Consider the following 27,790-nt stretch of genomic DNA (forward strand, 5'->3'; position numbering starts at 1 on the left):
TCAATGATTTTGAACTGTTTGCTAAATCAGGAACAGGGCCTACAGAAAGCACACTAATGTTGCCATGTCATATTACTGTAAAGTACCCTAGCTTTCATTGTGGCAATGCTTTCAAAAAGTAAAGGCACTATCTATCACAAAGACTGTAAACAGACGGGTCATGGCTAAAACTACCTTATTAAAATTCAGCTGGATGCTGAAACTTTTCCAGGTCCTCTAATTTGGGCTCTGATTCTTCCCGCAGTCTTAAAACTGCAGTGTTGCAACGAGAGCCTCATCTTTTATGCAATGCAAGAGTGTCTTCCATATCTAAATCCCCAGCCAACAGAGGAGAAAACAACCTAGAATAAGGTCTGCTTGTGGTCACAAATATACTGCAAAAGTGAGCCACATGATAGCTTTGCACCAGTTCCTCCTTGTATGAATAACTGCCAGTCTCTCTTTACAACAGCTTCATTCAGATTCTGTTCCCTAAATGTAGAGAATTCTCTATTATTCTCCACTGTTATGAGAAGTGGTGATTCTGGGTACCTTTCATTCTTGGGATGGCTTAGTCCATTTCAGGTCAGTCCTCGTTGTACACCTAAGTGAAGCTTTTAAGTTTTAAATTCTGAAAACAATTCTAATGTGTGTGGTTGCAGAGGCTTCCTGAAATGTGCTGGCATGGATGACATTCCATAATCACAATGCATCAATGTTGCACCATCTGACCAATCACTATAATCAATACTGACTCCCCTACAGTGAACCATTATACCAGATTCAGCACCATGTATTCCTAAGCAATTCATCACCAATGTCCACTCCTATTGTTACGGAACAGGGTCTCTTGGCCAGCTGTGGCAGAATCTTAAGCAGACTTGGTTACTGGAGCTTACAATCAGCTACCTAGGATTTAAAGAACAGTGGACATATTGTACCAACAATGACCAATTCAGATTCAGACTCAAACAGAACAAGAAACAGTTGCGCTTGTACTGTCTGGCCCCATTATGCTAATACCCTGCCTGGATAATCTGGACCAATAACAATACCCAAATTGACAGAGATATAGTATAATACTGAAAACAAATTTTGGATCATTGTTAGACTGTTACTGAGCATTGATCATGATCCCTAAAGGGATTATAATTTTCCAGCACTTGGGCAGAAAATCAATGTTGACTTATTCTGCAGTTATCAACATGACTTTAAAGACAATTAATTAAAGGTTGTAACCTATTTAACTACTGCCCATGAAATGCATACTGTAGGCTTATTATCGGTGTCTCGTTGGTCCTTAGTCTCAATTCATTGCTCTCCTCAGTAAGTTATTGGGTTATCGGTGAAGTGAAGTGAGCCTACTAGAAACATGTCTCACTGCACGTCAAGGAACTACGTCTGTGGCCATGTTACTCCTTGTGTTTTCAATGCATATTAGGTAATCCCTATTTTTCCATAGCCTACATATTTTAATGCCCATAGGATATGACGGAAATAGAACAAGTTTGAGCTCTACGTAGCCGTCTGGTTTTGACAGGTTGGCAGCACGTCCGACTGTAAAACGGTCTACATGGGGTGTGGGGCTATGCACAGAAGACATTGCCATTATTATAATTATTATAATAGCGACAATTTACAAATTAATTTATACATACAGCTGGCCAGATATTGGTAACGTCACTCTTTTACATAATTCGTGTTGAATTATGTATTCAAAGACTGAAACACAAGCAAAGAAACCAAAGCAGCAGAATTGGGACATGGAGAACTTCCAGAGATGCATCGTTACGAAAACATGGATGCATCTGCATCACATAAATGTCAGGAATGTATATTTGATTAACTGCAACATGCCATATCCCACGCACTGCATGCCGATGATTTAACTAGGACCGATATGCAACATTATACAAAAGTGTTAACATCAGTCAGACGATATAATGTTAAAGCTGCAGCTGAGCGTAGTAAGCTGTGTGACTATCTTACACGCACGTAGCCTATAGCCTGAGTGCATGCGTTTACGTCAAAAGCAATTAATAAGCATTTAGATACAAAACTCACCTGCTTCAATTCAAAGACGTCATGGAGTTCCACAGAATAAAGCGATAAGGAGATTTGTTAAACATGTTAACTCCTGTTGTCAGCGCTGCATGTTTCGGTGAGTAGACCTCATTTGCGTCACGCTGGTCTGGTGTGAAAAAATATCATTGAACTACCATGTGCCACCCTCTGCCCACCGCTTCCAGCTTCAACAGCCTTGCTTCTTTAGAACTACATAAAATAGCTTGGGGGCATTAGGCAATGCAGCCGCTTTTACGTACGCAAACGAATAGTAGCCTATGCAGTCTTACCTCACCACCGACCACGCGAAATACAGTCCGCCAAACCAAAGCGTTCCAGAAAGAACGGTGACGTAGCAGTGGATAGAAGTTGCTTAAAACCGTGCAATGCAACACGAGAGAGGCAGACAACGTGGGTGCCAGTCTCTCAAGTCCACAGATGTGCATGGAGGAAAGTATCACTGGCTGTCTGGCCATGGAGGGGGCGTGGTGGTAAACATGGAGCGGAGCATGGAATGGGGATGGCGACGGATGGTAGTGATGTGATGTACTGTGAATACCGTACCGTATTTGTATGATGGTGCCATTGCACGGTTAGGCTACATTAGACAGCTGGCATCTCTATCAACTGTATCGATAATCTGTCACGTTACATATGAATAATAACGACACGGTAGGTATACCACAGAGCACAGAATGGTCATAGGATCACACAGAAAAAAACAATTAGTAAAGTCTGATAGGAATAGGATACATGCTTGATCATTGCAATTTGCATAATAATGTTTATGTGTGTTATAGGCAACTAACACTGTTGTAAATAGCAAGTAATAGCCTACATAAGGTTGATATGTTGAAGAAGGACATCAGGAAGCACAGGGGCCTTTGACAGCACCTGTGTTTCACTGTCAAGTCAACTCATAGCTGCACTCAATGCTGTGTATGACCACAAGAGAGTGAAAGTGCCCTTTTCAATCAGTCTCTGTGCATTTGTGAAAAAGTCACAGCAGAAGGTTATCCCTGCTTCTGCTTTCAGAATAGCAGAGGTCCACAGCCCACACCAGACAGATCTGTGTGCTCTGCTCCAACCTGCTGTCCTGTGCCTTTAGCAAGCCAGAGCTGGAAACAGGTTATACTCACAGTGCAGCACGGCATGAAAGACCCAGTCCGCCTGTCGGTCCAGCAGCCGGTCGGCTCCCAGCTGGGACTGTGGTGCAGGTCCGTGTGTGCCTCCGTGTTCCCAGTCCTGTCTCTGACTTGGTACCGTGTCACCGTGGAAACGACCCAGCAACATGAGGCTCCTTTGCTGTCATTTCACCGAAGGACTCTGCAGTGTGGTGTATGAGCCTGTGTGTTTCAAGGGGGTGCTGGTGGACGATGTGAAGGGGAGTGTGTATGTGTGCGTGTGTGTGTGTGTGAGAGAGAGATGGAGTTAGGGAGGGCTAGCTTCACTGTGAAAGCTCTCAGGCAGCACTGCACCAAAAGTATGTTGGGTATAGATTTACACCTCAGGCAACTCACTCCACTGCTTTACTGAAGTATAAGATCAGGACTTTTGTGGGTATGAGAAATGTGATCCATGCAATAATAGTGTATAGTGGTCAGGAGCAAATGTTACAAAATATATTACAATTGATTAGCTCTTGTCATATACTGTATAGTAATAGCTATTTGAAAGAAACAAGAATTTAGTAATTGGCCTAATTTATCACACCTCCCATCAGAATGGGATTCAGAAACAGATGTTTTTATCCATTGAGGAATTCTTAACCCGGCGCCACCGCTCCGATATAAAATCTGTAGCCTAAATTTGTACATGTTGTGATAACAGTCACATGCATTGATTCAAAGAGATGCCAGTGAGATCGTCAGGTGCAGCAGTATTTCAGAGGAAATGGGCTGCATGTCTGTTGCCTCCAAGGGTCAAGTCTGCTGTGCAGTCGCCCAATTCAGGACAGTACTGCTTGACTGATAGCCCTCACACCAACACTACAAAAGACACAACACAAACAGCCATCTGCACACAGACAGGACAGGACACAACTGTATATTTAAAGAGGTTGTGTTATATTTAAGTCTACTCTTCAATATGAACACGTACAGATTGTCATTGTGACCAGCATAATGCATTTCTCTTTTAGAGTTTAGCTACAGAACAAGAAAAGAGAACTGTTTAAAGCATACATATCTTGAAAAGTTTCTGTGAAATGTTTATGCAACATACATACACACATACACACACACACACACACACGTTTATACAAAGATTTTGCATATTACAATACATACAGTAGTCAAAGGAACAGTACATATAAAATTACAACAACGGTCAATCAAGATCCCTTTTTGAAGTGTGACCAAAGCATGTTCTCAGGATGAAAACATAAGCCATTGATTCAAAATCATTTCAGAAATTACTATTTGAAATGACAGACCAATGACAGTGAAATAAATGTAATTTTGTATCGCAGTGGTATTGCAGTGGAATGTATAAATAATAAAAACAGTATAAAATGTATTTTTAAAAAGTATACATATCTATGAGCAAGTCTGTGGACTGTCACATTTACATCTATGATCCATCATTGTTTTTTGTCTATATAACAAAGTACACCAATTATGAGGTAACACAAACAAAGGTTATGTGGCCTACACTCGTCAAGAAAATAAACATTACAACTTCATAGGTTTAAAGGGAGAAAAGTAGTCTTTCAGTGCATTTAAGGTTAGGGTAGAGCAGAGCTACAGTAAGAGACAGGAAAACTACCAGAGGTTTGAGGGAATTAAACAGAAAACACTGTGGAGGGCAAATTATAACCTGACATAATAAGACATTTGGTCATTGTAGAGAGGGGCAGACAACACCTTGTCACTAAAGTAGCTGATGGAATGTATTGCTAAGAAAGTGCTCATGTCTGAACAATATACTCTATAAAATACATTAAAATATAGCATTTAAATCAATTTAAATATTTAACAGCATACTTAAAGATCAGCATGTATATACTGTATATGCAAAAACCTAAAGCATATCATCGATGATGTCCTGAGTGCAATATATATATTAACCAAAATAAAACTTTTGCATATTCATTTAGATGACATGATGTATTGCACAGATAAAAGTAGACAAATGAATCATTTTAACTTATATAAAAATAAATTATTTTGAAAATCAGAAGTATAGCACACCTAATACATCTACAGTGTGTAAACACGGAGTAAAATAAATACCAGCATAAGAAACTACACTGATAGTACCTGGTTCATAGAAATGACCAAAACAAGCTGTAAAAAATTTAAGTGGTCTTCATGTATTGAAACTTCTCTTTCAATTCCTTCAAAAACTGCAAATTCATACTTACGGTTAAATAAATATCTAAATGAAAAAGTCAAAAATCCCTTCTATGGAAATTAAAACAGTAGAAAAGAATTAGTTTAACAATTACTTCAGTGGTTCCACAGAAAACGCCAAGCTTGTTGAGAGGCTCGGACAACTAAGCTTTGTGGTATCCATTTTTGGACTTCTTCATGGGTTCAAAGTTTTCATAAATAGTGAGGGCAGCTGTGTTCTGATAGATTAAGTCCACATTAGTCCCCGTCCGTGACCTGATAATATCTATGGCACACTGATTCAGGAACACATACTGGTCCTGGGGACACACAGAAAAAAAAAATTCACATAATTTTTCAGTGCAACGGCTTTAACCATTCACCAGCTTAAGTCTCCCCTTGACAATACTGTACATGTCGAAAACTGTGTCACTTACCTCAGTTTGTACCATGAGTGTTCGGTGCATTCGGAGATCATGGATGATTCCATAGATGTCAACCACACCGTCCCGCTCAATCTGGAAGATGAGCCGGTCGATGGCAATGAACGTCCCCGTACGGCCCACGCCAGCGCTGTGTGTTAGAGTGGAAAGATACAGACCTCAGACCCCAGACTCTGTTTGTTGGTAAGAAACAGTTTAGGTCACACCCTAACATAAACAGGACTAGAGAGTCTGAAAACAAAGGTGTAGCAGTGTGAGACTGAGAGTGTTCAATGTAGTCCTTTTACCTTTATATAACAGCTTTAAACTCATTTTGAATAAGAGATAATATAAAGAATGGCATCTCTGACATTGATGGTCCTGGTCTGAAATGTTTGGTGTTGTACTGTGTAACTGCTGTACTGTGCAAGACCATGACCCTTTGCCTAAGTGTTCGATGCACTGCCTTATTGCTAAATCCCATTTGTAAATACCAATTATTACATTGTGTTGCTTTAAAGATCATCATCATTGCCCTGGACATTCAGTCAGTTGAATTTAACCCATTTAACTTATTGATCATTAAGATTGTTTATGTTATATTTTGTAAAGTGAGTTGCTTTTGTGCCTGAAACTTGTGCTACATAAATCAGATAAGTGAAGTCAGAAACGAGTCAGGGGTGAGGAGAGGTCAGTGTTGACCGCTGCAGACCTGCAGTGCACCATGGTCGGGGAGTGACGGGAATACTGGTCCATGTGCTCCCGCACCAGGTGCCGGAAGTTGATGAGCAGCTCGGTGGTCTCCGGCACGCCGTGATCTGGCCAGGCCGTGAAGTGAAAGTGCCGGACGGCGCGCGTCTCTGCCGTCTTCACCTGGAGAGGAGCATAGGGGATCACTTACCACACATACACACTGATGTCTAATCAGATAAGGATGGTGTCAAAGCAAATCGTGCAGTCTGAACAGTTTATGTCAAAATGGGCTAATAAGAAAAAACAACTGAAATTGGTTAATGCGTTTTGTGGAGTCCTATATCTGGTTCTCTAGTTGAAATAACTCACATTTTTGACATCAAAGTCTCGAATTGTCCAATCCTCCAGAGGAATTTCAGAGGTTGTGGTCACAATCAGATTAGTGAAATGTTTGGACTCCTGGCCAACTGGCCAGTACTCTTCACATTTCACCTACAGGAGATAAACATCATACATCATAAACACCACTGACTTGGCTGTAACCCAGTGTGTCTGCATGCATAGCTTGCTAGCCACAGCTCACCCGTCCTTGCTCATTGCATCTGGTAAGCATGACCACCGTATGAACATTCTTCTCCCAAATCATCCTCCAGAAGTCATTCACTGTGACAGGCAAGGGGCCCTGAGCGGCGATAAACTCCTTACGGGAGTTGTAACCCTGGAACAACAACAAAAAAAAAAAAAAACAGCGCTTCCATTAACAACCTTGTTCAGTCACAAGCATGTACAGTAATAGAGATAGGAGAGATGCAGGAGTTGAACGGAGTGCACAATGTGCACCACACTGGGAGGGATACGCACGGGCATGTTGCTGGCATTGATGTAATCATCAAATGGATTGCCATGGATAGACAGCTTGACCCGTGAGTTATCATCTACATCGAGAACAGAGACAAGGAGATTACGCAAACACCAACAATGTATTAACTGCAGGTTTTTAGGTTCTATAGACGCACACACACACGCACATGCACGCGCACGCGCACACACACACACACACACATGCATACACACACGCACACACACACACACACTTACAGGGTAGCACATTGTTGTAGCGGTTCTTTGTTCTGTTTTCAGGGGCTAAAGCATGGTTCTTGGGATGATTAATACCCACAGGCTTGAGGTCCTACAGGGCACAGGGACAGGACATATTTATGAAACAAATAATACACTCTCTTATGCTCTTAAAAATGGGGATGGCCTAGAGTTCACAATGACAGCAAACAGTGTGCATGGTTACATGTGTTAGCAACAGCTCCCCTGGAATCCATTGTTCACAATGGGCACATATGCTAACTGTATAATACCAGCATCATTTTTTAAAAGAAAATAATGTGACAGCTGTTACCTAGTGGAGAATAAGATCCAAGAACTCACCTCAAATTCCTGTGCAAAGCCACAGAAGGAATCAGCTCTTTGCCTTCTATAGTGTGCCTCATAGTCCTCCACCTTTATGGGTTCACTCCTTTAAAACCAAAATAACAGCAGAAATATGTACTTTAAATGTGCAATAAAATGTTACTCTCTATATGCCATAGTTTATACAGAGGGACAATCTTACAGGTCACGTAAGATCAGTGTCAAGAGTCTTTAAGTGGAGTTACTTACACTTTGTTTCTGTAAAAATAAAGGAGGGGTATTTTTGGGTTAGTAATCAACAATTATCACGTTATAAATGGAACAGACGTAAGTTAAATAGCTAATTCAAAATAAATATATATCATCCAGGCCTTGATTTATGACAAACTGACCGTATGGAGTGGATAGGGACTCCTGGAGTGTCCTCCTTATTTTTCTTTCTAAAATGAAAGATTATTGTAGTAAGATACAGTGCATGGAGGATAGAACATCTTCATATAAGTTTCAAAATTGCTAGGCAACAATAATCATAGTGACGATAAGAATGACGTAGTAATTAAAGGAACCGTATGTAAGATTGTGGCCAAACTGGTACTGCAATCACTTTCAAATTACTGTAGAGCAGTGTATCCCCTCCCCCTCCACCCTGATTGGCAGAGCTGGCAACCCGGATGCCGAAACGCTACTGACATTGTGATTAGCCAAAACACAACATGACAACATCAACATCAGTTGAGGGCTGCAACTTCACTTTTTAAATGACAATATCCTGGCCGGACTACTGTTGTCAGTGATATAAGTATTTGAAATTAACATGATTTCTTAATGTCTAGTGACATATCAGGGCCATTTTATGATTAATTGAAATACATTTCTTACATACGGTTCCTTTAAACAAACCTCTTAAATGTGGCAACAGTAATCATAGTGACGATAAGGATGACGTAGTAATTAAACAAACCTCTTAAAGGTGTAGTAATTAAACAAACCTCTTAAAGGTGTAGTAATTAAACAAACCTCTTAAAGGTGGCGACAATAATCATAGTGACGATAAGGATGATGTAGTAATTAAACAAACCTCTTAAAGGTGTAGTAATTAAACAAACCTCTTAAAGGTGTAGTAATTAAACAAACCTCTTAAAGGTGGCAACAATAATCATAGTGACGATAAGGATGATGTAGTAATTAAACAAACCTCTTAAAGGTGTAGTAATTAAACAAACCTCTTAAAGGTGTAGTAATTAAACAAACCTCTTAAAGGTGGCGACAATAATCATAGTGACGATAAGGATGATGACTATGGCTGCAATACCTCCTCCAATGGCTCCACCAATGACCGCTGGAGGGACAGAACATGTCAAAGACATAGTTGTTTCCTAGTTGCATAAATGTCTTAAACAATGGGATATTTATATGATTTAGAGTGGGAAAAGGATGGCTATTGCTGCCATTTAGCTGTTAAGAGAAACAGATGACGCTTTGCTTTGGGCTCTACTAGCTGTTACCTGGATTTTCAGGAAGATCTACAGGTGTCCTGTGGAACTCAGTGATTGAGAAGTAGGACTCAGTTATTGAAATAAGCCCATTCTGCACTTCAAGCTGGGTGAAAGTGACAACGGCATAGCTGTACAGGTGAAAGGAACAGGAGCAGCCCATCACACAAAGACAGAGGTGGTGATATTCAGATTTCCATCACATGAGGGCCATACTTCACTAGGGGGCAGCCGTGGCCCACTGGTTAGCACTCTGGACTTGTAACCGGAGGGTTGCCGGTTCGAGCCCCGACCAGTGGGCCGCGGCTGAAGTGCCCTTGAGCAAGGCACCTAACCCCTCACTGCTCCCCGAGCGCCGCCGTTGAAGCAGGCAGCTCACTGCGCCGGGATTAGTGTGTGCTTCACCTCACTGTGTGTTCACTGTGTGCTGTTTGTGTTTCACTAATTCACCGATTGGGTTAAATGCAGAGACCAAATTCATATATCAGAGATCAAAAAAGTATATATACTTATACAGTTCATCAGACATTTGCATAGGCTGACAAACATGCCACTCCTGCCTCCCCCACGAGATTATTGAAGAATGTATGGTGCGCTAGAATACCATGTTTCTCACTCATAGAAATATGTTTCTCACTGAGGACAATCTCATCTCCATTTGAAAAGAACAAACGTGTACTGTAGATCCGATGTAATTCGGAGATAACATCTTTTTTTTTTGTTCACTTACCTATAACTCCCCTTTGCATTGAGTGGTCCATTTACGTAGTCCTGCCACTGAGTCTCATCTCCGATCACCGCGGTGACCGTGCCTGTACTGCGCCTTGACCTCTCAGAGACAGCACTGGAAGCATCAGACTGGAACTGCTGAACAACAGCCAGGTATGTGCTGGTCTTTCTTGCTGTCCAGTCTGAATGGGTATTGGTCAGGTAACTGCTTGCTCCTCCACCATTTATTAACCCTTGTTGGGAAAATAATACATACAATAAAATAAACAAAATCATAATTTACAAAGACGAATATATAAGACTCATGTGGAGGAAGTTCAATTTAGAACATAACTGTTGATACTCATACCAGTGTCTGAAGTGACAAGGATGCCGTAGGCGACTATAGGGCCGTAGGTTTTGTTGAACAGGCTGGTGCTTAGCTGGAGAGTGAACTTGTTGTACTCTACGTCAGCCGTCGTCACAGTGTTTTCAGTGCTCGTTGTAGGAGGGACTGCAAGAAGCACACAAACTGACCAATCAGAGGTGTACAGAAACAAAAATGTGTAAACTCTTCTTCTAAAATTGATGGACAGACTGAAAGACAAACACACACACACACACACACACACACACACACACACACACACCTGTGATGCCAGTCTTGCAGGACACACTTTTAACAGAGCTGCTCTTCCCACAGCCTCTTGTCACGATGCCAACCGTGTAATCAGTGTAGTAAGATAGACCAGAGAAGGTATGACTGCATGCAGTGGGGTTACATTTGGAAATTTGTTCCTTTGAGTTTCCCAGCTGGATCTCAAACCCTATGTTGTTGCCAGGAGGGTTATTCCACGTCAGCTGCAGAATGGCTTCTGTCCGGTTGGGCCCAGTACAGGTTAAGGGAGACACTTCAGCTGCATCTGCACAACACATACACGTCATGTTTAGCGTACGCTGACAGCTATTACAATATTCTCACATGCCTTATTGCTGAGGTGAAATCTATTTATGTTTACAGAAACATTGAGAAGTGAAATATTATTTAGCACTGTAGGAAATAATGATGATTTCTGCAACAAGGACACATTGACACTTTACTCAATGGGCCAGTGATGCTGTAGTGGTTAGGGAATTCAGCTTCCGGGCAGAAGCCAGAAAGTCACGTGTTTGATTCCTGGCTGCCCCACCCGTAGTGTCCCTGAGCAAGGCGCATAAACACGAGTTGCTTCAGGGGGACTCTTCCTGCTGATGGTCTCAATAAGTCACTCTGGATAAGAGTGTCCGCTAAATGCATAAATATTTGCTGCAAAAAAAATAATAGCACTCCCATTTCTGCACCAGTGCCTAGAGGACCCAACTGACCTCCACGGCTGTGTGACCGATGCTCACCTGTGCAACCTGATGTATACACCAGAGCTCCTGCAGTGTTGTCGGCAGTGAGGGTCTGTACACTGAAGTTGTAGCTACTTCCAGCACTTAAATCAGTGAATGTGAACTTATTGCTTTGGGTGGTGCTCGATGGTGTTCCTTTCGGGCCGCTAACGTTATACTTATATCCATCCTTGAAACCAGAAGGGGGTGTCCACTGCACTGTGATGCTGTTTGTGTTTGTTGCGGACACAATCAGATAGGTTACGCTTTTAGGTCCTGCCCAAACAAGAGGATGTGCACCAGAGTTAGGGGATGTGAGACTTCTCATTTATGTATTTGATGGTTAAAATCAACCTAAAGGTATCACCTGCTACCATACAATCCTGAACAGAGAAAGGGATCAGAGAGGACTGGTATTTGCCATTTGACTGTCTGTTTGACTGTTCATAAAGATGTTGCATAGTAGTTGCAATTTATTTGTGGTTCAAAAGCCTTACTTGTTGTCACAGGGTACAAGAACACCAAGTCACTCTTGAGGTCCATTGGACCAACAGTTGCCACAGAGATGTTGTAAGGTGTTCCAGAACTGAGGCCGGACAGGAGATGGGTGATGTTGTTGGTGGTGATTTCACTACTATTAGCTCCTGCTGTTTCATATGTGACAGCGTAATTGAAGCTGCCATTGGTCATGTTTGGAGCACTGACCCATGCTAGTGTGATGGAGTCTGTGGTTGTTTCTATGACTGTGATTGCTCCAGGTTTGGTGGGATCTACAGGGGAAAACAAAAGGGTTGAGTGAATCTTACAGTTTAGAAAAGCAGTGAGCATGGTTTTCTCAGTTGATGTTCCTAATGCACTGTAAGGCTGGATGCAGTCAGCCGAGAGGGAAGCAAGATGTGGCAGACAATTCAGCAATCATACTCTACTACAGACAATCCAATCAGTCGGGTTTGAGTACTCACAGGTTGCTATGGAAACCGGATCTGACGACTCACTGAAGGAGCCGCTGACTGTCGTAATGGTGACCTTGTACACGGTAGCGGGCAGCAGGTCGGAAAATGTGTGTGACAGATTGTGATTAGTGCTCTCATTGTTGCTAATGTTAACAGTCTGGACGGGGGCTCCAGCAGTGGCCAAGGAGACAACGTACTTGTCGACACCCTTCACGGGTGTCCATGTCACATAGAGGGTGCCCATTTTGCCAACATGCTTGACTTCAGGAGAGACTTTAGGAGGCTCTGTGAGAGGGGGAGAGGAAGAGCGTGTATAAAAAAGAGGGCATGTGAGAGAGAAAGAGAGAGAGAGAGAGAAGAGAGGAGTGCTACGAAAACTGGATCGGTGTGGAAGCAGTGAGAGGGCTGTGCTTAAGAACATGCCGGAAAAGCAAAACTTTGAGTGCAAGCCAAGTCCTGTGACTGAAAATCTGACTAGGGGCTCAAATCTAGGTAAGGGTTCACTCAGACGGCACATAGTCATGACAAACCATTAAAAAAAGATTTGAAAATTAGGACAAGAAAGTCATGGAAGACAAGCTTCCGTACTTGTGCTATATTCAATGCTGACTGGGTCCCCTGAGATGTTGTTGACCTGGCTGTACACAGTGGAGAAGCAGGAGATTCCTGGGCTCAGTCCTGTGATGTAGATGGTTTCAACGTGGATTGTCCGGTTGGGTTGGGCATCGCTGCAGTTGGTTGTTATGTAGTAAATCCCCCCTGAAGGGAAGCCTATGGGTTTGGTCCAGTTTAAGAACACTGTAGACTCGTTCTGTGTGATAGCTACTAACCCAGTGATTGGGTTGGGTTCTGGAAAAAAGAGTGCCATACAAGCTCAATATGCATAGCAGTAATTCGGGGATGTCACACATTTAACAAGGAAAGAAATGCCTGATGTTGACGACAGAACAGAAATTGCACACACACAAACACCACTATAAACGGTCAGTGGATCTTCTGGCCAATCGATTTCCGTTTCGGAAATGAAAATGAACAAAACAAAAAAACGAAGGATTATTTGATTTCCGTTTTAAAATACAAAATCGAAAAACGAGAAATCAAGTCGTTTTCAGCAGTTTGCGAGGTAGCCCAGGCCCTAGGGGATACCAGGCCTACTGCGGTCACGTAGCCTACCATAGGCCTACCTATGCAATCACTCATTTTACTTTGATGTATTTATAAAAAGCTTCTTAGAAATTATTACATGGGGTGCTTTTAAACAAGCTTCTGATTCACCCACTTTACCAAATGTAAAATGTATGGTTCTTACGCACTGTTTGATAAAGAGATAGTGATGGAGACCAAACTCACTTGTGAATGCAATGATGGACTTGGCTGGAGCTTGAGTGCCCCCTGGAGTCCGAGTGATGACAGTGACGTTGTACTCCCCTCCAGACGGCAGGTCCTCTATAGTTGCTGTGGTCTCATTGTATAAGAGCTGTTTAACCTGCGTCCCGTTAGGATAGTAAGCAGTCACCTGGTACGAATAGCCCCCTTTAGCGTCACTCTGAGTCCAACACACTGTCACACTCCCCGTGTTGAGGCTGAGCTGTTTCAGCCCACTCGGCGGATTGGGATCTGTAAGAGACAAGGCCTTGAAATGACACCTCTCTGTTCATTTGAACTAAATACAACTGATTTGAGATCATCACCAACTTTAGGAAGACTTATAGAGACAGAGACAGAACTGAGAGACGGGTTCCCCAAAGAGGAGACCCCCCCCCCCCCACACACACACACACACACCCTGTGAGTGTAGCAAAAACTGCAAAAGAGAAAGAGAGAGAGAGAAAAAGAGAGAGAGAGAGAGAGAGCATGCTGAATCTGTATTGAGATATGAGACTTACTGGTGTACTGCGAGATTGTGACCGCTGTGCTCTCATAGCTCAGGGGACCCACAGTCTTCACTGTAACGTTGTACTGAGTGCCTGGCAACAGGTTATTCATGGTTATGTTGTTATTCATCGTCACATTGGAAGTGCTTGTACTGGTCACACTGTAGTTGTACTCTCCCAATGTCATATTTAGAGGCCTCTTCCACGTCAGGCTTAAGGAGCTGTTGGTGAATTGCTCAACCACTAGCTCCCTGGGAGGGTTGGGATCTGAGGATGGATTGAAAAAGAAATATCTTTGCAAAATATTTGCTGTTTATCAAGTTGTGTCATAGACTTAGCTCTTTTCCGGTGGACATTTTCATTGAAGTTCTCATTTACTCTAGGACTAGGCTTAATCCATGTACAAGAAACCGGCCTGTTGGATTTAATGCTTAACTTACATGTGGCATTTGTGACCATGTCTGAGTCCTCCTGGAACGGTCCACTTTTGGTAGTCACCTTGATTGTGTAGCTTTTGCCTGGCAGTAGATTTTCAAAAACAACCGATTGGTTTGTCACCTCAGTCACATTTTGGATCGGAGTTTGGCTTTGGCAGATTACGATGACGTACGTCGCTACGATTCCAGTGGGACTGTCCCAGGTGACTGCCATGTTTGTTGTGGTTCCGATCGCAGTCAGGCCTGTTGCTTTCCCAACCCCTACAAAAAGATCAACAGAGGTCAGCAAAAAACTATTTCAATTCGTTTAATTTTAATTAATGATTTGTTATTACTATGTGGCAAGCTTTGGCAAATAGCTAAAGTTCCAGTTTGCCAAATGTTAAAAGCCAGGGCTAAAATCAAAAGAATCACTTGGGTGCAACTAGGTGTGACAACCTACAACAAGGTGTGACAAAGAAAATGGGTTCTTACTTGTGAATGAGGACACATCAACTGGCTGAGATGTCTTGTTATTTGCTTTGGTGATGACCTTGAACATGTAATTGGTGCCAGGGACCAGGTTGTCAAAAACTATGCTCTTGTTAGAGGTGCTAATGCTCTGGACAGAGCCACTAACAATCTGTGCTTCATATGTGTAATACTCTTTATGGTCTGCTGGGTATTCCCATGTGAGGTTAATTTGAGTTGTGCTGAGAGCCACTGCTGAGATATTAACTACAGTCGTGGGTTCTGGAAAAATAAATTGACAAAATCTTTTTAGGCAAAAATCCATAGTAAAAACAAAGTAACCATTCTCTCACTGTGATGAAATAAACACATTTAAGTCTGATTTCAAAACTTGTCTCACAAAAATACTCACTTGTATAGCCCAAAACGTATTCAGACTGCCCCTGGACAATAGGAGATGGTGATATAGTGGTTGTGACACTGAAGTTATATTCAGTTCCAGGTTGAAGGCCTGTAATGTCAACACTGCTTTCAGACACAGTCTGATTTGTCTGCGTTGGAGATACTGTTTTGGCCACATATCTATAGTAACTCTGAGGATCAAGAGGACTGTCCCATTCCAGTTTCACTGATGTGGTAGACATAGAAGTGCTTCTGAGGTTCATCACAGGGTTGGGCACTGTAAAAACAAGATGTGATTTAGGCGCTTACCCAATGGCAATTGAAAACGCCATTAATGCTGGCGAGATCAGATATGGCTGTAAAACTTTACACAGAAGTTTACCAAAGCTTGACAAAACTGAGAAATTAAATGTGCTTAAATGACTACAATTAAAATACATCCCTCATCACTAGGGGTTCTTTTTTGTTTCTACAGCAAATTTTAATATCTCAGTTTTTTTTTTTTACATAACTCAACTCATGGAAGCAGTGTAAGTAAAACAAACAAAAAAAACATGTGACACATACAAGTGTATTCAGCCAAAGAGACAGTGGAGCTCCTCAGGTTTTGAGGTCCAATGGTGGTCACATTAATGCTATACTGTGTCCCAGAGCGCAGACCCGACAGTATGGCAGAGGTGCCATTTTTAGTGACCTGCTCTGACGAGTCACTGGAAGAGTACAACACCGCATAAGAGAGTTGTGTTCCTGATTTCATCAGGAGAGGAGTGCTCCATGCGAGAGTCAAGGAGTTGTTGTTCCTGTTATTGATGCTGACAGAGTATGGAGGGTTGGGCTCTGAGAGAGAGAGAGAGAGAGAGAGAGAGAGAGAGAGAGAGAGATACAGAGAGAGAGAGAGAGAGAGAGAGAGAGGAGGGGGAGGAGAGAGGGGAGAAGAAGACTAGGGTGAGATACTAACAAAAGAGAGAAATAATTTTCTACTATGACTATCAGCAAAACACATGTCCAGGAACTTAATTGAAAAATCCTGTTTTTCAACACCAATAGCAGGTCAACAGAAACGCCATAGATATCACTGAGACCTCTACTTACTGGTAGCCAACTCAACAGAGTCTGAGGTGCTGTTTTCTGATTCAAGAACTGAAGTCACATTGCAATTATATACAGTTCCAGCTTGGAGATTTTCAAATTCAACATGAACACCAGAGACTGGTGACTTGCTTTGCACTCCAAGCTGCACCACATATTTTGACACAGAGCCCTGGGGCTTGTCCCAGGACACGTTCAAAGAGCTGTTCCCTTGGACAGCTGTGATGTTTTCAGCGATTCCTGGCTCTGTTAAGAACCAAACATATTTTACATTTTAGATGACCTACTGAAAACAGTTTCATTACACCACAAATTATAAGCAGCAGTTTTCATGCTTCAAGTGAGATTTCTGGACAGGTGATGACACACTAATATGATCATCATGCTCCTTTTTCAACAAAGGAGGACCTTTGATACTTGCTGCTAATGCACTAGTCTACAGTACTAAGAAGCACTGTGAGCAAAATCCCAACAGGAGACTAAATTAACTATTTGAGTGAGGCAAACAAACAAATAAACCAACTGCTAGATGTTGGACTTAAGCAACCGTAAGAAGACCCCAGGACTGAACAGTCACCCATCAAAATGAGAACTTACTGGTTATCACTTGCAGACCAGCTACGTCACCTTCAGTCTGGTTATCAGCCCCGACTGATTTGACCATGAAATTATATTTAGTGCCCGGGACCAGGCCTGCTATCGTGGCAAAGATGTCACCGGTGCTTTTCTGTTCGGTCATACTGGCCCCTTTGATTTCCCAAAGCACTCTATAGAAGGAGCTTTCGCCCTGGCCCTTGACCCAACTAAGAGACACGGATTCGGAAGTGACGTTACTGGCGGCCAAGTTGCTGACGACCTGTGGGCCTGTGTGTGCAAGAAAGCGGGTGAGGGAGAGAGAGGGTGGGGGCTGGTCAGCTGTCAGCTCCTGCTGGTCACGCGGGAAATACGGTGGTATCATCACAAAAAAAACTGAAATGACTGAATCAGGCCTTCGCCCGTTTCAAATGCGTGGGTGTTTGAGGGGTGCTGGTGAGCATGCGCACTCCTCCAAGGAGGTAGTGAAAGACTTACGTGTGGTGAACATGAACGAGGCATTTGCAACGGGGCACCCTGTCCAGGTGACATTCACAGATGTTGTGTTGATGTGCATGACTGTAAGATTGACTGCTTCTGTGCGTGCAAGAAAAGGATGTGGGAAGGGGGGAGTAAAGGTGTGAGATTTTTTTTTCTGTCTGGACTCACATCATCACAAATACATGTAGGCTATAGACCCTTTCAACAATAAAAACAAAAAAAATGCTTGAACGTTCTATTTGGGCCCCAATCTACTTCCTCTGCATTAAGATAACATATGGAATGTTAAAAAGGAAGTCTTGTGGGGCCAACTATGATGCTGATAATGGAACTCTCTTGAAAGGGTCCATAGACTATACATATATATATAGACTATAGGTCTATACAGGGATATACAAAATATTTACATACAAGCTACAGTACATCAGCAGCATTACCATGTTTTCCTGTTTAGTTGGGAATTATGAGTCATAGTATTTGTTATTTGTTGGCATTTTATTGAAATGCACAGGTTAGGGTATCACTGAATAAAGTCACTGTAGGAAGCTGCATGAACATACGTGTAGTGAAGTTAGCACAGCACTTCTGCACATCAGTACAGTTGATGGTAAAAGAGTATTTGGTTCCTGGCGTCAGTTCATTGATGATCAAGCTATCCCCCGTCTGGTTGAAGGTGGTATTGTAAACATCGCATTTGGCATTTACTGCCACTTGTATTGAGATTTGCCTTGTGGTGATGCGGTTAGATTTATAGGTACAAGGCTGGCCTTCAAAGCAAGAAAACAGTGAGGATTGTTAGATGATTGCAAAAGAATCATAACATAATAGACAAGTAATATAAATAAATAATAAATCTGATCAAGACCATATGGAAGACATTTTAAACAGACACTTACATTGTTGTGTATGTAAAACCTGAAATAATAAAAAAGGAAACATTTTAATCAAAAAAGTGAAATGAAAGGTTGTAGGTTGTAATTTAAAACTATTAACTGATCAGCCAACAGTATCCTCCATGTACACACATCTATGATATGACAATGCTTGCATAAAATAGTCCAGTTTTATTCATCTATAATTTGTAATTGTTTTGTATTGTTATGCTGTGCTGCTATATAGTAGATCCTCATATCCATTCACATTTCTGTGTTTGAAGTTTGAAAGTTAACATACATAAATGATCAAATCTCAACACTCTGTTCCACTGACATCTTGATGATCAGGACAGGAGCATGGTAAAATGATGTTATACAGACTTAAACCACATTTTAAGGGTGGCAGTGCTTGCAACACGCAGTACACGCAACTACTCTTTTGAACTATAGGAAATGTGTGTAAATACTATCAAATGGTTTAGACTAATCTGTTGCACTTAGCCTGGCTGTATATTTGCAGATTTGCACATCTCATTTTTGCATATCTACATTTCCTTCTACATAACCTTTCCATGTTATCTTTTCAGTTAGGTTTCAGAGACCACAACATTTGTTTTGTTGCAACAACAAAAGGCATAGGGAAAAAGGAAACAAATAAACAAATAAACTATCTGACGTAAGCACAGACCTTTCCTTGCTCAAAAGCACAACTAAACATTTTCATACAGCAGAGAATAGTATTCTAGTCTAGTCTAGAGCTAACCAGCCCCCTGCCCCATCCCCATACTGGGTGCAATGGTCCAAGACGACACAGTTTCCTTCCCCTTTTAAGCCGTGAAAACTGTGAATGTGGCAGGAAGTACAAAAATACTAAATGATCACGAGTGCAATTTGCACAGCTTTAGATGCACCACTGACCAGAGAGGTGCCTGCTTCACTCCTAAGAGCACTATGGAGGCTAATGACCCCTGAAGGCCCCTGGCCCCTGCGGTCCTTGCTTGATGATCACTCTGTTGAAGGACCTGATGCCCATTACAGTCTCATCACTGAACCCATCCTGCTGGGCTGCCAGCACAACACTAGCTACGCCTAGCACAACATATTATTGGCCATTCAGTCAATAAGTTAACAGGCTGTGCTTAGCATCCATGGCTTAATATAAGTTAGACAAACTAAGTCAATTCATTTAATGGTGCTTCTTCATTGTGTGCATAGGAAATACAGACCAATTCGAAACAGACACAAAATTAGTCAGTGCCAGTGTGACTAGTTATTGAGTGTGACCGTGTCATCATCTAACATAGTTAACTAAACATCTTTTGCACTTCCCCATACAACACAAAAAGACCAAAATGTCTTCATTTCTCATGCCTTGAAAATCCCACAGTAAGAAATCACATACACAACAAATGTGTTAAGAAATTAAGGAAAAACAAAACAGGAACTAAAGTCCTGTGGTGGTCATGTCAGCTGAAATTCTAGCCTAACACAAAAAACCTGAGGCCCAGTTGTGACTTAGTAAGCACTGCTGTACATTTGAAGCCCAAGGTTAAGCTGGTCACCAAACAACAGAGAGGAAAAAACAATGAATTCATGTTTTGGGTGTTACAGCCAGTTCACCATACTCAACCTTTCACTCGTTTGATGAGTGTCGCTGGTGCAATCAACCTGCAGCCATCCAGATAGCGGGTCAAAACAATAGACTTGCTTTCACTTCCGCCAGCAAGCTGCATCAGACAGAGGGCGTTCAGTTCACCCTGACCACAGGCTGCTACCGGGGCTTCGCGGACTAGAGGACATGCTCTGAGGGAGGCTTATCAACTGCTCGCCAGCCGCACACAGGAAGAGGACCAGACCAGGGCTAGGCCCAGTTAAGGGTTTGCCCTGTTTCCCTAGAGAACGCAGGCATGACATCAGCAACAATGCCAATTCAACTCTATTTTTAACTTTGTTCATAGGCTGTACATGCGCAGGACATGTAAGCTATGCACACATCATTTGGAGTAGGCTATCTTGTAGCGAGTCAGAGATCCAGGCAACTTGAATCCATGTGATAAAAAATGCCATTTGTACTCTTACACAGGGATGGGTGACCCATCCACCTGCGCATCATCCTTGTTTATTTTGGTCATTTTTTCCACTATACACGGGAAATTAAAAATAAATTCCTTGCACAATTGGTTGGGGACTTCCCACAAACAAGTCTAATTAACATGATACAACATGATTCAACAGCAATGCATAATTGGCTGGTTAAAGATAGGCTTTGGAATGAGGCTATGGTTAGTGGTGTAATGACACAGGATATTACCTTCCTGTGGTCACATGCGCAGCGGTATAGTTTGCTGTGATGTTGCGTGTTACGTTATTTCCTACGTTCATGCTCAAGCAACTTCCTTCTGCAGAGCTGTGGATTTACATATTACCACTTGAAGAGAGGCACCCAAAGAGTACAGTCGGAGGACCATCGCAGTAAACAGTCACAGCGCAAGAGCTGATGTTGTACTCTGGAGTCAATCCTTAAGGCTAGTCATGTGTAACACTTCAAGCTACAATGTGCAATACCAGCTAATCTAAAGGAAAAGATTTTAAACAAAAGAAATAAACATAACTGTTTCCTCTCTGCTCCCACTCACTCCTCTGCCAAGCTAATTACCTACATGGTGTTGCGTAACTGACATCCTAGGGACCTGGACGCCTTTGGAGATAAGACTAGTTTAAGGCAGAGGCTCACAAAGACCTGTCAGAAGGGAAGATCTGTAATTTTGTCCATGTTGTTTAATGAGTCTCACTTACGTGAGCCCATAGCATAGCAGCACCCCTGAGCACAGCGAGTTCAGTTCCAAAACACAACAACTTTAATAAAAGTCATATTATTTAATTGTTTATTTTAAGTAATATTAATACAATTACAGTTGTGTTGTTTTAATTGAGTAAAGATGAATCAAATAATGATAACCCAATTGCAGTTCCACTGAATACCTGAAAAACAAAATAAAAAAAATGATTTATGAAAATTCATTAAAATAAAAGATATTGCATTTGGGAACCAAACTCTGCGTACTCTGACAGTAGAGGCTGTGAGACTAATTTCACATTAAAATGAAAGTAAACTCATTTCAAATGTTTTATGGTTATGGTATTTAGCAGACGCTTTTGTCCAAAGCGACATACAAATAACAACAATACAATAGTTACATTTAACAGTAAACAATTTAAAAGGTTGGTAAAACTACACCAAGGAGAACAGCAATAATAAACAACAATGTCAGTTCAATCAATAGCCTAATGAAAATAAATAAATATAATATACAAACCATAACACATAAGAAACACTTAATAAACTAAGTGCATGTTGAACAGATATGTCTTTTAGACCCCTCTTGAAAGACCCACATCTATAACAGGAACAGAGAGCACTGGGAAACTCATTCCACCAGCATGGTTTTAAACCCATATGGAACAACTAATCTTACTGTATGTCAGACAATGTTTGAAAAGAAAATTCAACCTTTTACCTTAAGACAAGTATGTTGACTAAGTGCTATTATTCCACTGTGGATTATGACTAATCTTACGTTGAGCAATTTGTATTGTTTACTTCCTAACATGAGCTCATTCTCATTCATCTCTGAGATTATGGCTTACCAGGATGGGACTTCTGAAGGGTGTTGCTTCAAAAAAAATGATGGCTATGCAAGAGATAATAATTACTGTTCCTGATTGTGTGCACACCTCCACACCACAATCAGTGTTCTTAAAAGACTAGAATCTAGTCTAGAATCCTTGCTGTTATTGCATTTAACAGCCCACCATGTGAATAACTAATTTGGCCAGTGGTTGACCAGATCACCGAATAGGTCATTGGATTTTCTGCAAAACTCCGTTCACAGACTCTGATTCTTTAGCTAATATTGCAAACTGACAGGAAAAATCCGATAAACAGGAGAAACGGCTTGTGAAATGAAAGTCTTCATTATAGACATGTTGTAATATCCTAAATCCACTTAATAAGCTCAATTATAGGAAATAAAAGTGATGTTTATGTCCAGACTCATCTGCAGAGATGGTCCAGTGCATCTTGTGAATGCTTGGCGGCTGTCTGTTACCAAGAGGCTATGGTATATTCAGGTCAGCGATGTTTATTCTAATGACAGCTCCAAGTTCCTTGGAATGAGCAATAAACAAAGCCTTGCTTGATTTTAACTTCCCCACATAATAATTCATGTGAGAAGCATAATAGAAAACATATCCCCACATATTCTATGATTATGATTAATTGGTTCAGACACAGTCTGTTTCGGTTCAGTTTTGCTTCTCTGTTGAACACAAGTGCAGCTCCCGTGCATGCATTCAAAACAGACAAGCATTAGAATGTGGAAAATACAGAATACTTAACCTTACACTTCTAATTCTACTGTTTGTCCATTGTCCTTGTTGATAACAGATTACAAGTATCGATGTAGACCCTGAGGCCTTGACTCACATACAGGCCCTGATATAAGCTGAAAAGATAATGTTTCTTTAAAATACAGGGGCATACTGAAGATTATGACTTTCTAATACTGAACATGATACACAGGATCTAGTCATTCATTCCTGTTGATACCTTAGATGGGCTACATTTTAAGGTAATATCAGTCTTGTATCTACAAACCTTTACTAAATCAAGCCTTTAGTCGTAGAGACAGTGTTCTCGCTGCATGAATGAATGACGTACCAGTAATGTGTTCATACCAAGTATGATGCACCAATAGTGAGGCTGATTTGTTTGTGCTCATTTGGCTGTGACTGAGTTGTCAGTTTAGGTTACAGTAGGTGTGAGGAGTTTACAATGGTGATGTCAAAGGGATGCTGACGTTGATGGGAGATCAAAGTGGCCACAGCCTGCTCTGCGTGTTTGTCTTGTCACCAGCTGGTTCTGACTGCAGGCCTGTCCTATCCTACAGGCCAGGTAAAGAGCCCTTCAGCCCTCTCTCCTCTCACCTACAAGGACTGGCCCAGCCACTGTATCGCCAGGCCCATCTTGGGCTAGGGAAATAAGATGTGATATTTAGCAGTGAAGCACTTCTTGTCCCTCAGTCAGGCCTCTTACTCACTGCAGATTTCTATCAGCCGTAATTGTATAACCGATCAGACCCCTACTTCCTGTTCGGGTTACAGTGGCCAGCGCAGCTAAAAGGGACATGCAAACGCGCCGAACAGACCTGCAGACTTCACATTTGCATGGTGGCAGTAAAAGAGAACAAGCGGGGGAGACAAACCCATTCGCTCCCCTGTCCAATGTGCTCTCTCCAAAAAGGCAGATCAGTGGACTGTCTGTCTCCAGCACTGATAAAGTCACTGATTTGTCCTGCCAATTAAATTGTACCGGGGTGATAACCAGCCCACTACGTCACGGCTGCTTGCTTGTGTGGGTGTTTGGCTCAGCAAAAGACAGCAGCAGTGGTGGCTGGGAACTTGTGAAGTCTGCTGCATTGGCATAAAAACGTTTGGTGCAGTTTCAGTGTTAAACTGAAAAGTTTACTCAGTGAAGCATCACCGACCAACTCCGAACACCGAACAATGCCACTAGCAATGCAACTAGTTATCAGATACAGTTTGGATTTTCTTATGACACTAAGCCTAGAAAGACAAAGCCATTACAGTGATTATCTTTTAAAGAGGCAAAACAGATTTAGGCATTCCAGTGTTGTACATAATCATAATCATACATAATCAATGTATACTACAGAGACTTAATGCACAATCTCAATAATGGTCAGAGTGCCTGCAAAACTAATTGTGCCATAAACAATCTCTGAAACAGCAATCTGATTTAAATGGTCTGACCTTTCCAGCTAGTTCTGGCTATTTTAAATAGCCACTGCTTCTCTTCCCTGTTCTAAGGCACACAGGATCCAGGCGTTCCATCTCCACACAATGACAGCATTGAGCAGTGGAAAAGAATGGATTCCCATTTTCATGGGTCATGGTTACTGGAGCTCTTTGTGTTTGGAATTAATATGCAGAATTCATCTCAAAAAACGCAAAATGTTTGACCTCATTTATTACTGGGCCGCTGGAAAAGATATGCGAGTTAGAGGAGGCCCATTGTTAGACTAGTCATTTAAACAGGCACTCGCTTTAACCAGGCACTCATTTCCCTGATCCTATTGGAGGCAAAATGTTGCACCTCTTAAAAATTCAGCAAATTGATGAAGTATGATAAAAAATGTACGTAGTGAATTTAAATTTACGTAGTCTTTCTGCCTTAGTTTATATTATAAACACTACATTTAAATCTATCATAGTGACAACAATAGTAATTTACAGTCAAGCAGTAGATTTATAAAGGGCCATATCCCATTTTTGTTGATTTCAATGACTGACTTCTCAGAGAACACATTTTTTTTTTCTGTCAGGTGAGGACCACTGATATGTATGAGACTGAGAAGGCTCAGACACGTGGCCAGCACAAATAACCACAAAGGGAAATAAACCAGCACCATGTAGTGTGCCAAAGAGCTGTGCCACATGTAATATATGCACTTTATGCACTCGGGCATGCAAGTGCTTATGCAAATGTTGCCTGAAAGTATGCAGGAGGTCACACAAAGAGAAAACTTAAAGTCCTCAAATTCACTCGCAAATGTCAAAGCATTCTTTTACCCACAAAGGGGGCCAGCCCACATCCAGTTTGCACCTGTGAGGCATGGACAGTGTTTAAGAGGAATAAGGAAAGCTGTCTTTTCCTTGTTCCGAGACAGTTCTGTGATGAGGAGATATCCACGTCACAATGTTCCCCTCGTTTAGCAGCCTATCAGTTGATTTTGCCTCGGCTGGCTGGGCGTCAATTTCTCAGGACATGTATGCAAAATGCTGTACTTTCCTGGGTCATTACTTGCAGACTCTAGGGTACATCAAGGATTAAAAAAAACACTCCGCACGGAAAATATGACTATAGATTTAACTCCTTTGATCACAATTAAGACACCATGAATCACCAATTTAATAAACACTGTAAAGCTATCATACGGTGGAAATCATCTAGATAAAGCCCCTTTGTGTTTAGTTTAGTTGCTAGTTTTATGTAGGTGATTGAAACAGTAATGTATTTTATTATATAAATTTGTATTGTATTGCCTTGTATTGTGCAAACTAACTAAACATCCAATATTGTACATACTAAGGAGAAAAGAAATAGTATTAATTAATCAAATGAAAGTGTGGTTTCTAAATTAAAATGCAGTAATATATGCTTTACTGTTGAAATTAAACTGATGATGGATTCAATGCTTTGTACTCCATAGGTGCACAGATCTCAGATCAAGCTATTGCGTGTCAGCTGTCTTACAGCCAAATCTACCCGTCATTGATATGTGCTGGTTACATAACGAAAGGTCAGCATCAGAGGTTAAATGGGGATTTGGGGACGGAGACGGTGACGGTGACGATGCTGGCAGTCTTCTGATGTTACCTATCAGAGACCTGTAAGTCCAAAAAAAATTGGTAGGACTCCAACACCTTGTCAGGTATGTGAGGATGTATCAGCTTAGCTAAAAGTATACTAGAAATGTGTGAAACTGAACTGTGAAGTGTGCAGTCCTCACCAACCACACTTGTTATAGCCTACTTATCTTTACGTGTGATGGAGAGGTGTTATATTGCTATAAACGGCATCATGTTTGTTGCTCTGAAAATAATTCTTAGTAGGCCTAATAAGTGTTGGTAATTGTCAACTGGACAGGAATATCAGAAGAGCCATCACAATTTCACCCAGTGAATTTTTCCATCATATCTGGACAGAGAGGTTAGGGATGGATTCTAATATGTAGTTCAACTGAATCTTCACAACCTCTGACTCAGAAGCCACAGAACAGTAGAGTAGACTAAGTAAGCTTAAACAACAAAGCACACATTGCCTAAACCTGAATGCATCGGGTATGGTGCAACACCACAACTTCAGTGGGTATGATGCATCATTGCCAAAGCCACCGTAGGGCCTTTCAGGCCTATGAAGATATGAAACTACCACCCTCAGATATTTGCATAGATACGGTGAACTTCTGGTTAACAGTTCACTTCATGGAAAATATCCATTGTTATAGCAGGCAACAGAACTTGCCAGTGGAACAGATAGTTAAAAGCATAATGCATGTGCATGCAAACATCCACAAACACGCACACTTGCGTGCACACACACACACACACACACACACACACACAAACAAACAAAGCAAAAAACAAACACGAACAAAGCAAAGAGCAATGTGCTCTCCACTATAAACAAAATATTCACATAATTTTAGATTAACAGTAGGGCAATCAGAGAGAAATTGAGGTAGGCTAATGATCTTCTGACAGCTTCAATTCTGTTTACAATAATATCTTTCTTAACGTTAGAGATACAGATAAAAGTCAGTAGCCTACTTTTGAGATATAAGAGACATATTTCACACTTCACAAATGAACAGATAAGTTGTACAGGTGAACGGTTTCCTGAAATGGCATCCACTAATCTGACACGAAAATGACATCCACTAAATTGACGTGTAAAAATGCAATATGATCCCAACGCTTGACGACTAATCTCTTTATAAGATTGTATTGTAAATATACCTATTCATTTAGATTAGGCCTATACAAAATATGTCTTAAAGAAGGTTTGGGGTTGTCGTTAACTTGTTCACAATAGGCTGCTGTACCTATATAACAACAGCCCAGACTGCCATTAGCCAAGAAGAACCAGTCTCTAAGAGAAAACACATTTTTAAAGCTCATGACTTACCTTTACAGTGGCAAAAAGTAAGATTGCAGCCTTCAAGAGCACAGTGGCGAATGACTGTAAACGCCTCATTGTTAGGACAATAACTGGTCACAAAAAGTTAGTTGGTTTGTCCGACCATGTCTGACGGACGCGGATTTCTTTTTTTTTTCTCAGCTAACTTCCCCTGTTTGTCTTCGAAACTAATGAAACTTTTCTAAAATGAACCTGTAAATGCGACAGACTGTATGCTCCGCGACTCAGGTGCTCATTTCCCCGCAGGATGATACAGTAACGCTCACTGTTAACAGAGAAAACTTTCGGGGTGGAGCAGAGTAAACTAATGACATGACCACCAACTTTTGAAAGCGAGGGACTTCAGAAAGCCGGTGGCCCGCCCCTT

General features: G+C 41.5%; 2 protein-coding genes across 9 annotated transcripts in view; both read right to left on the bottom strand.

Moving 5' to 3' along the window:
• The window catches only part of LOC121681504 (oxysterol-binding protein-related protein 5-like), a 36,101-nt gene extending 33,635 nt beyond the window's left edge, over positions 1-2,466 (bottom strand). For 2 of the 4 annotated variants that reach the window (XM_042061266.1, XM_042061265.1), the window contains exons 1-2: positions 2,334-2,466; positions 2,044-2,170 (exon numbers count right to left, since the gene is read on the bottom strand). The gene's annotated coding sequence lies outside the window, so the exon portion shown is untranslated. The remainder of the gene's footprint in view (positions 1-2,043; positions 2,171-2,333) is intronic. The other 2 variants (XM_042061268.1, XM_042061267.1) reach the window with 1 other exon arrangement.
• A 1,622-nt stretch (positions 2,467-4,088) lies between these two features.
• On the bottom strand, positions 4,089-27,723 carry ptprja (protein tyrosine phosphatase receptor type Ja). Of its 5 annotated transcripts, none has more exons than XM_042061259.1 (31): positions 27,412-27,723; positions 18,663-18,681; positions 18,327-18,533; positions 17,764-17,859; positions 17,290-17,556; positions 16,696-16,938; positions 16,171-16,440; positions 15,614-15,880; positions 15,226-15,483; positions 14,755-15,012; positions 14,327-14,581; positions 13,791-14,057; positions 13,029-13,289; positions 12,450-12,725; positions 11,985-12,257; positions 11,506-11,763; positions 10,764-11,036; positions 10,484-10,627; positions 10,136-10,367; positions 9,418-9,536; positions 9,164-9,251; positions 8,305-8,352; positions 8,162-8,170; positions 7,931-8,018; positions 7,589-7,679; positions 7,352-7,425; positions 7,074-7,208; positions 6,860-6,982; positions 6,510-6,670; positions 5,813-5,948; positions 4,089-5,695 (listed from the first exon to the last, which is right to left on the bottom strand). In XM_042061259.1, the coding sequence occupies exons 1-31, from the start codon at positions 27,478-27,480 to the stop codon at positions 5,540-5,542; spliced, it is 5,421 nt and encodes a 1,806-aa protein (XP_041917193.1). In that variant the 5' UTR covers positions 27,481-27,723; the 3' UTR covers positions 4,089-5,539. The 5 variants fall into 5 exon arrangements, with proteins under 5 accessions (XP_041917193.1, XP_041917192.1, XP_041917194.1 ...); XM_042061258.1 differs by having other exon boundaries at positions 17,764-17,862; XM_042061260.1 differs by lacking the exon at positions 17,290-17,556 and having other exon boundaries at positions 17,764-17,862.
• Between the last annotated feature and the right edge of the window lie 67 nt (positions 27,724-27,790).

Source organism: Alosa sapidissima, chromosome 14 (assembly GCF_018492685.1).
Source record: "Alosa sapidissima isolate fAloSap1 chromosome 14, fAloSap1.pri, whole genome shotgun sequence".
NCBI classification, from domain to species: domain Eukaryota; kingdom Metazoa; phylum Chordata; class Actinopteri; order Clupeiformes; family Clupeidae; genus Alosa; species Alosa sapidissima.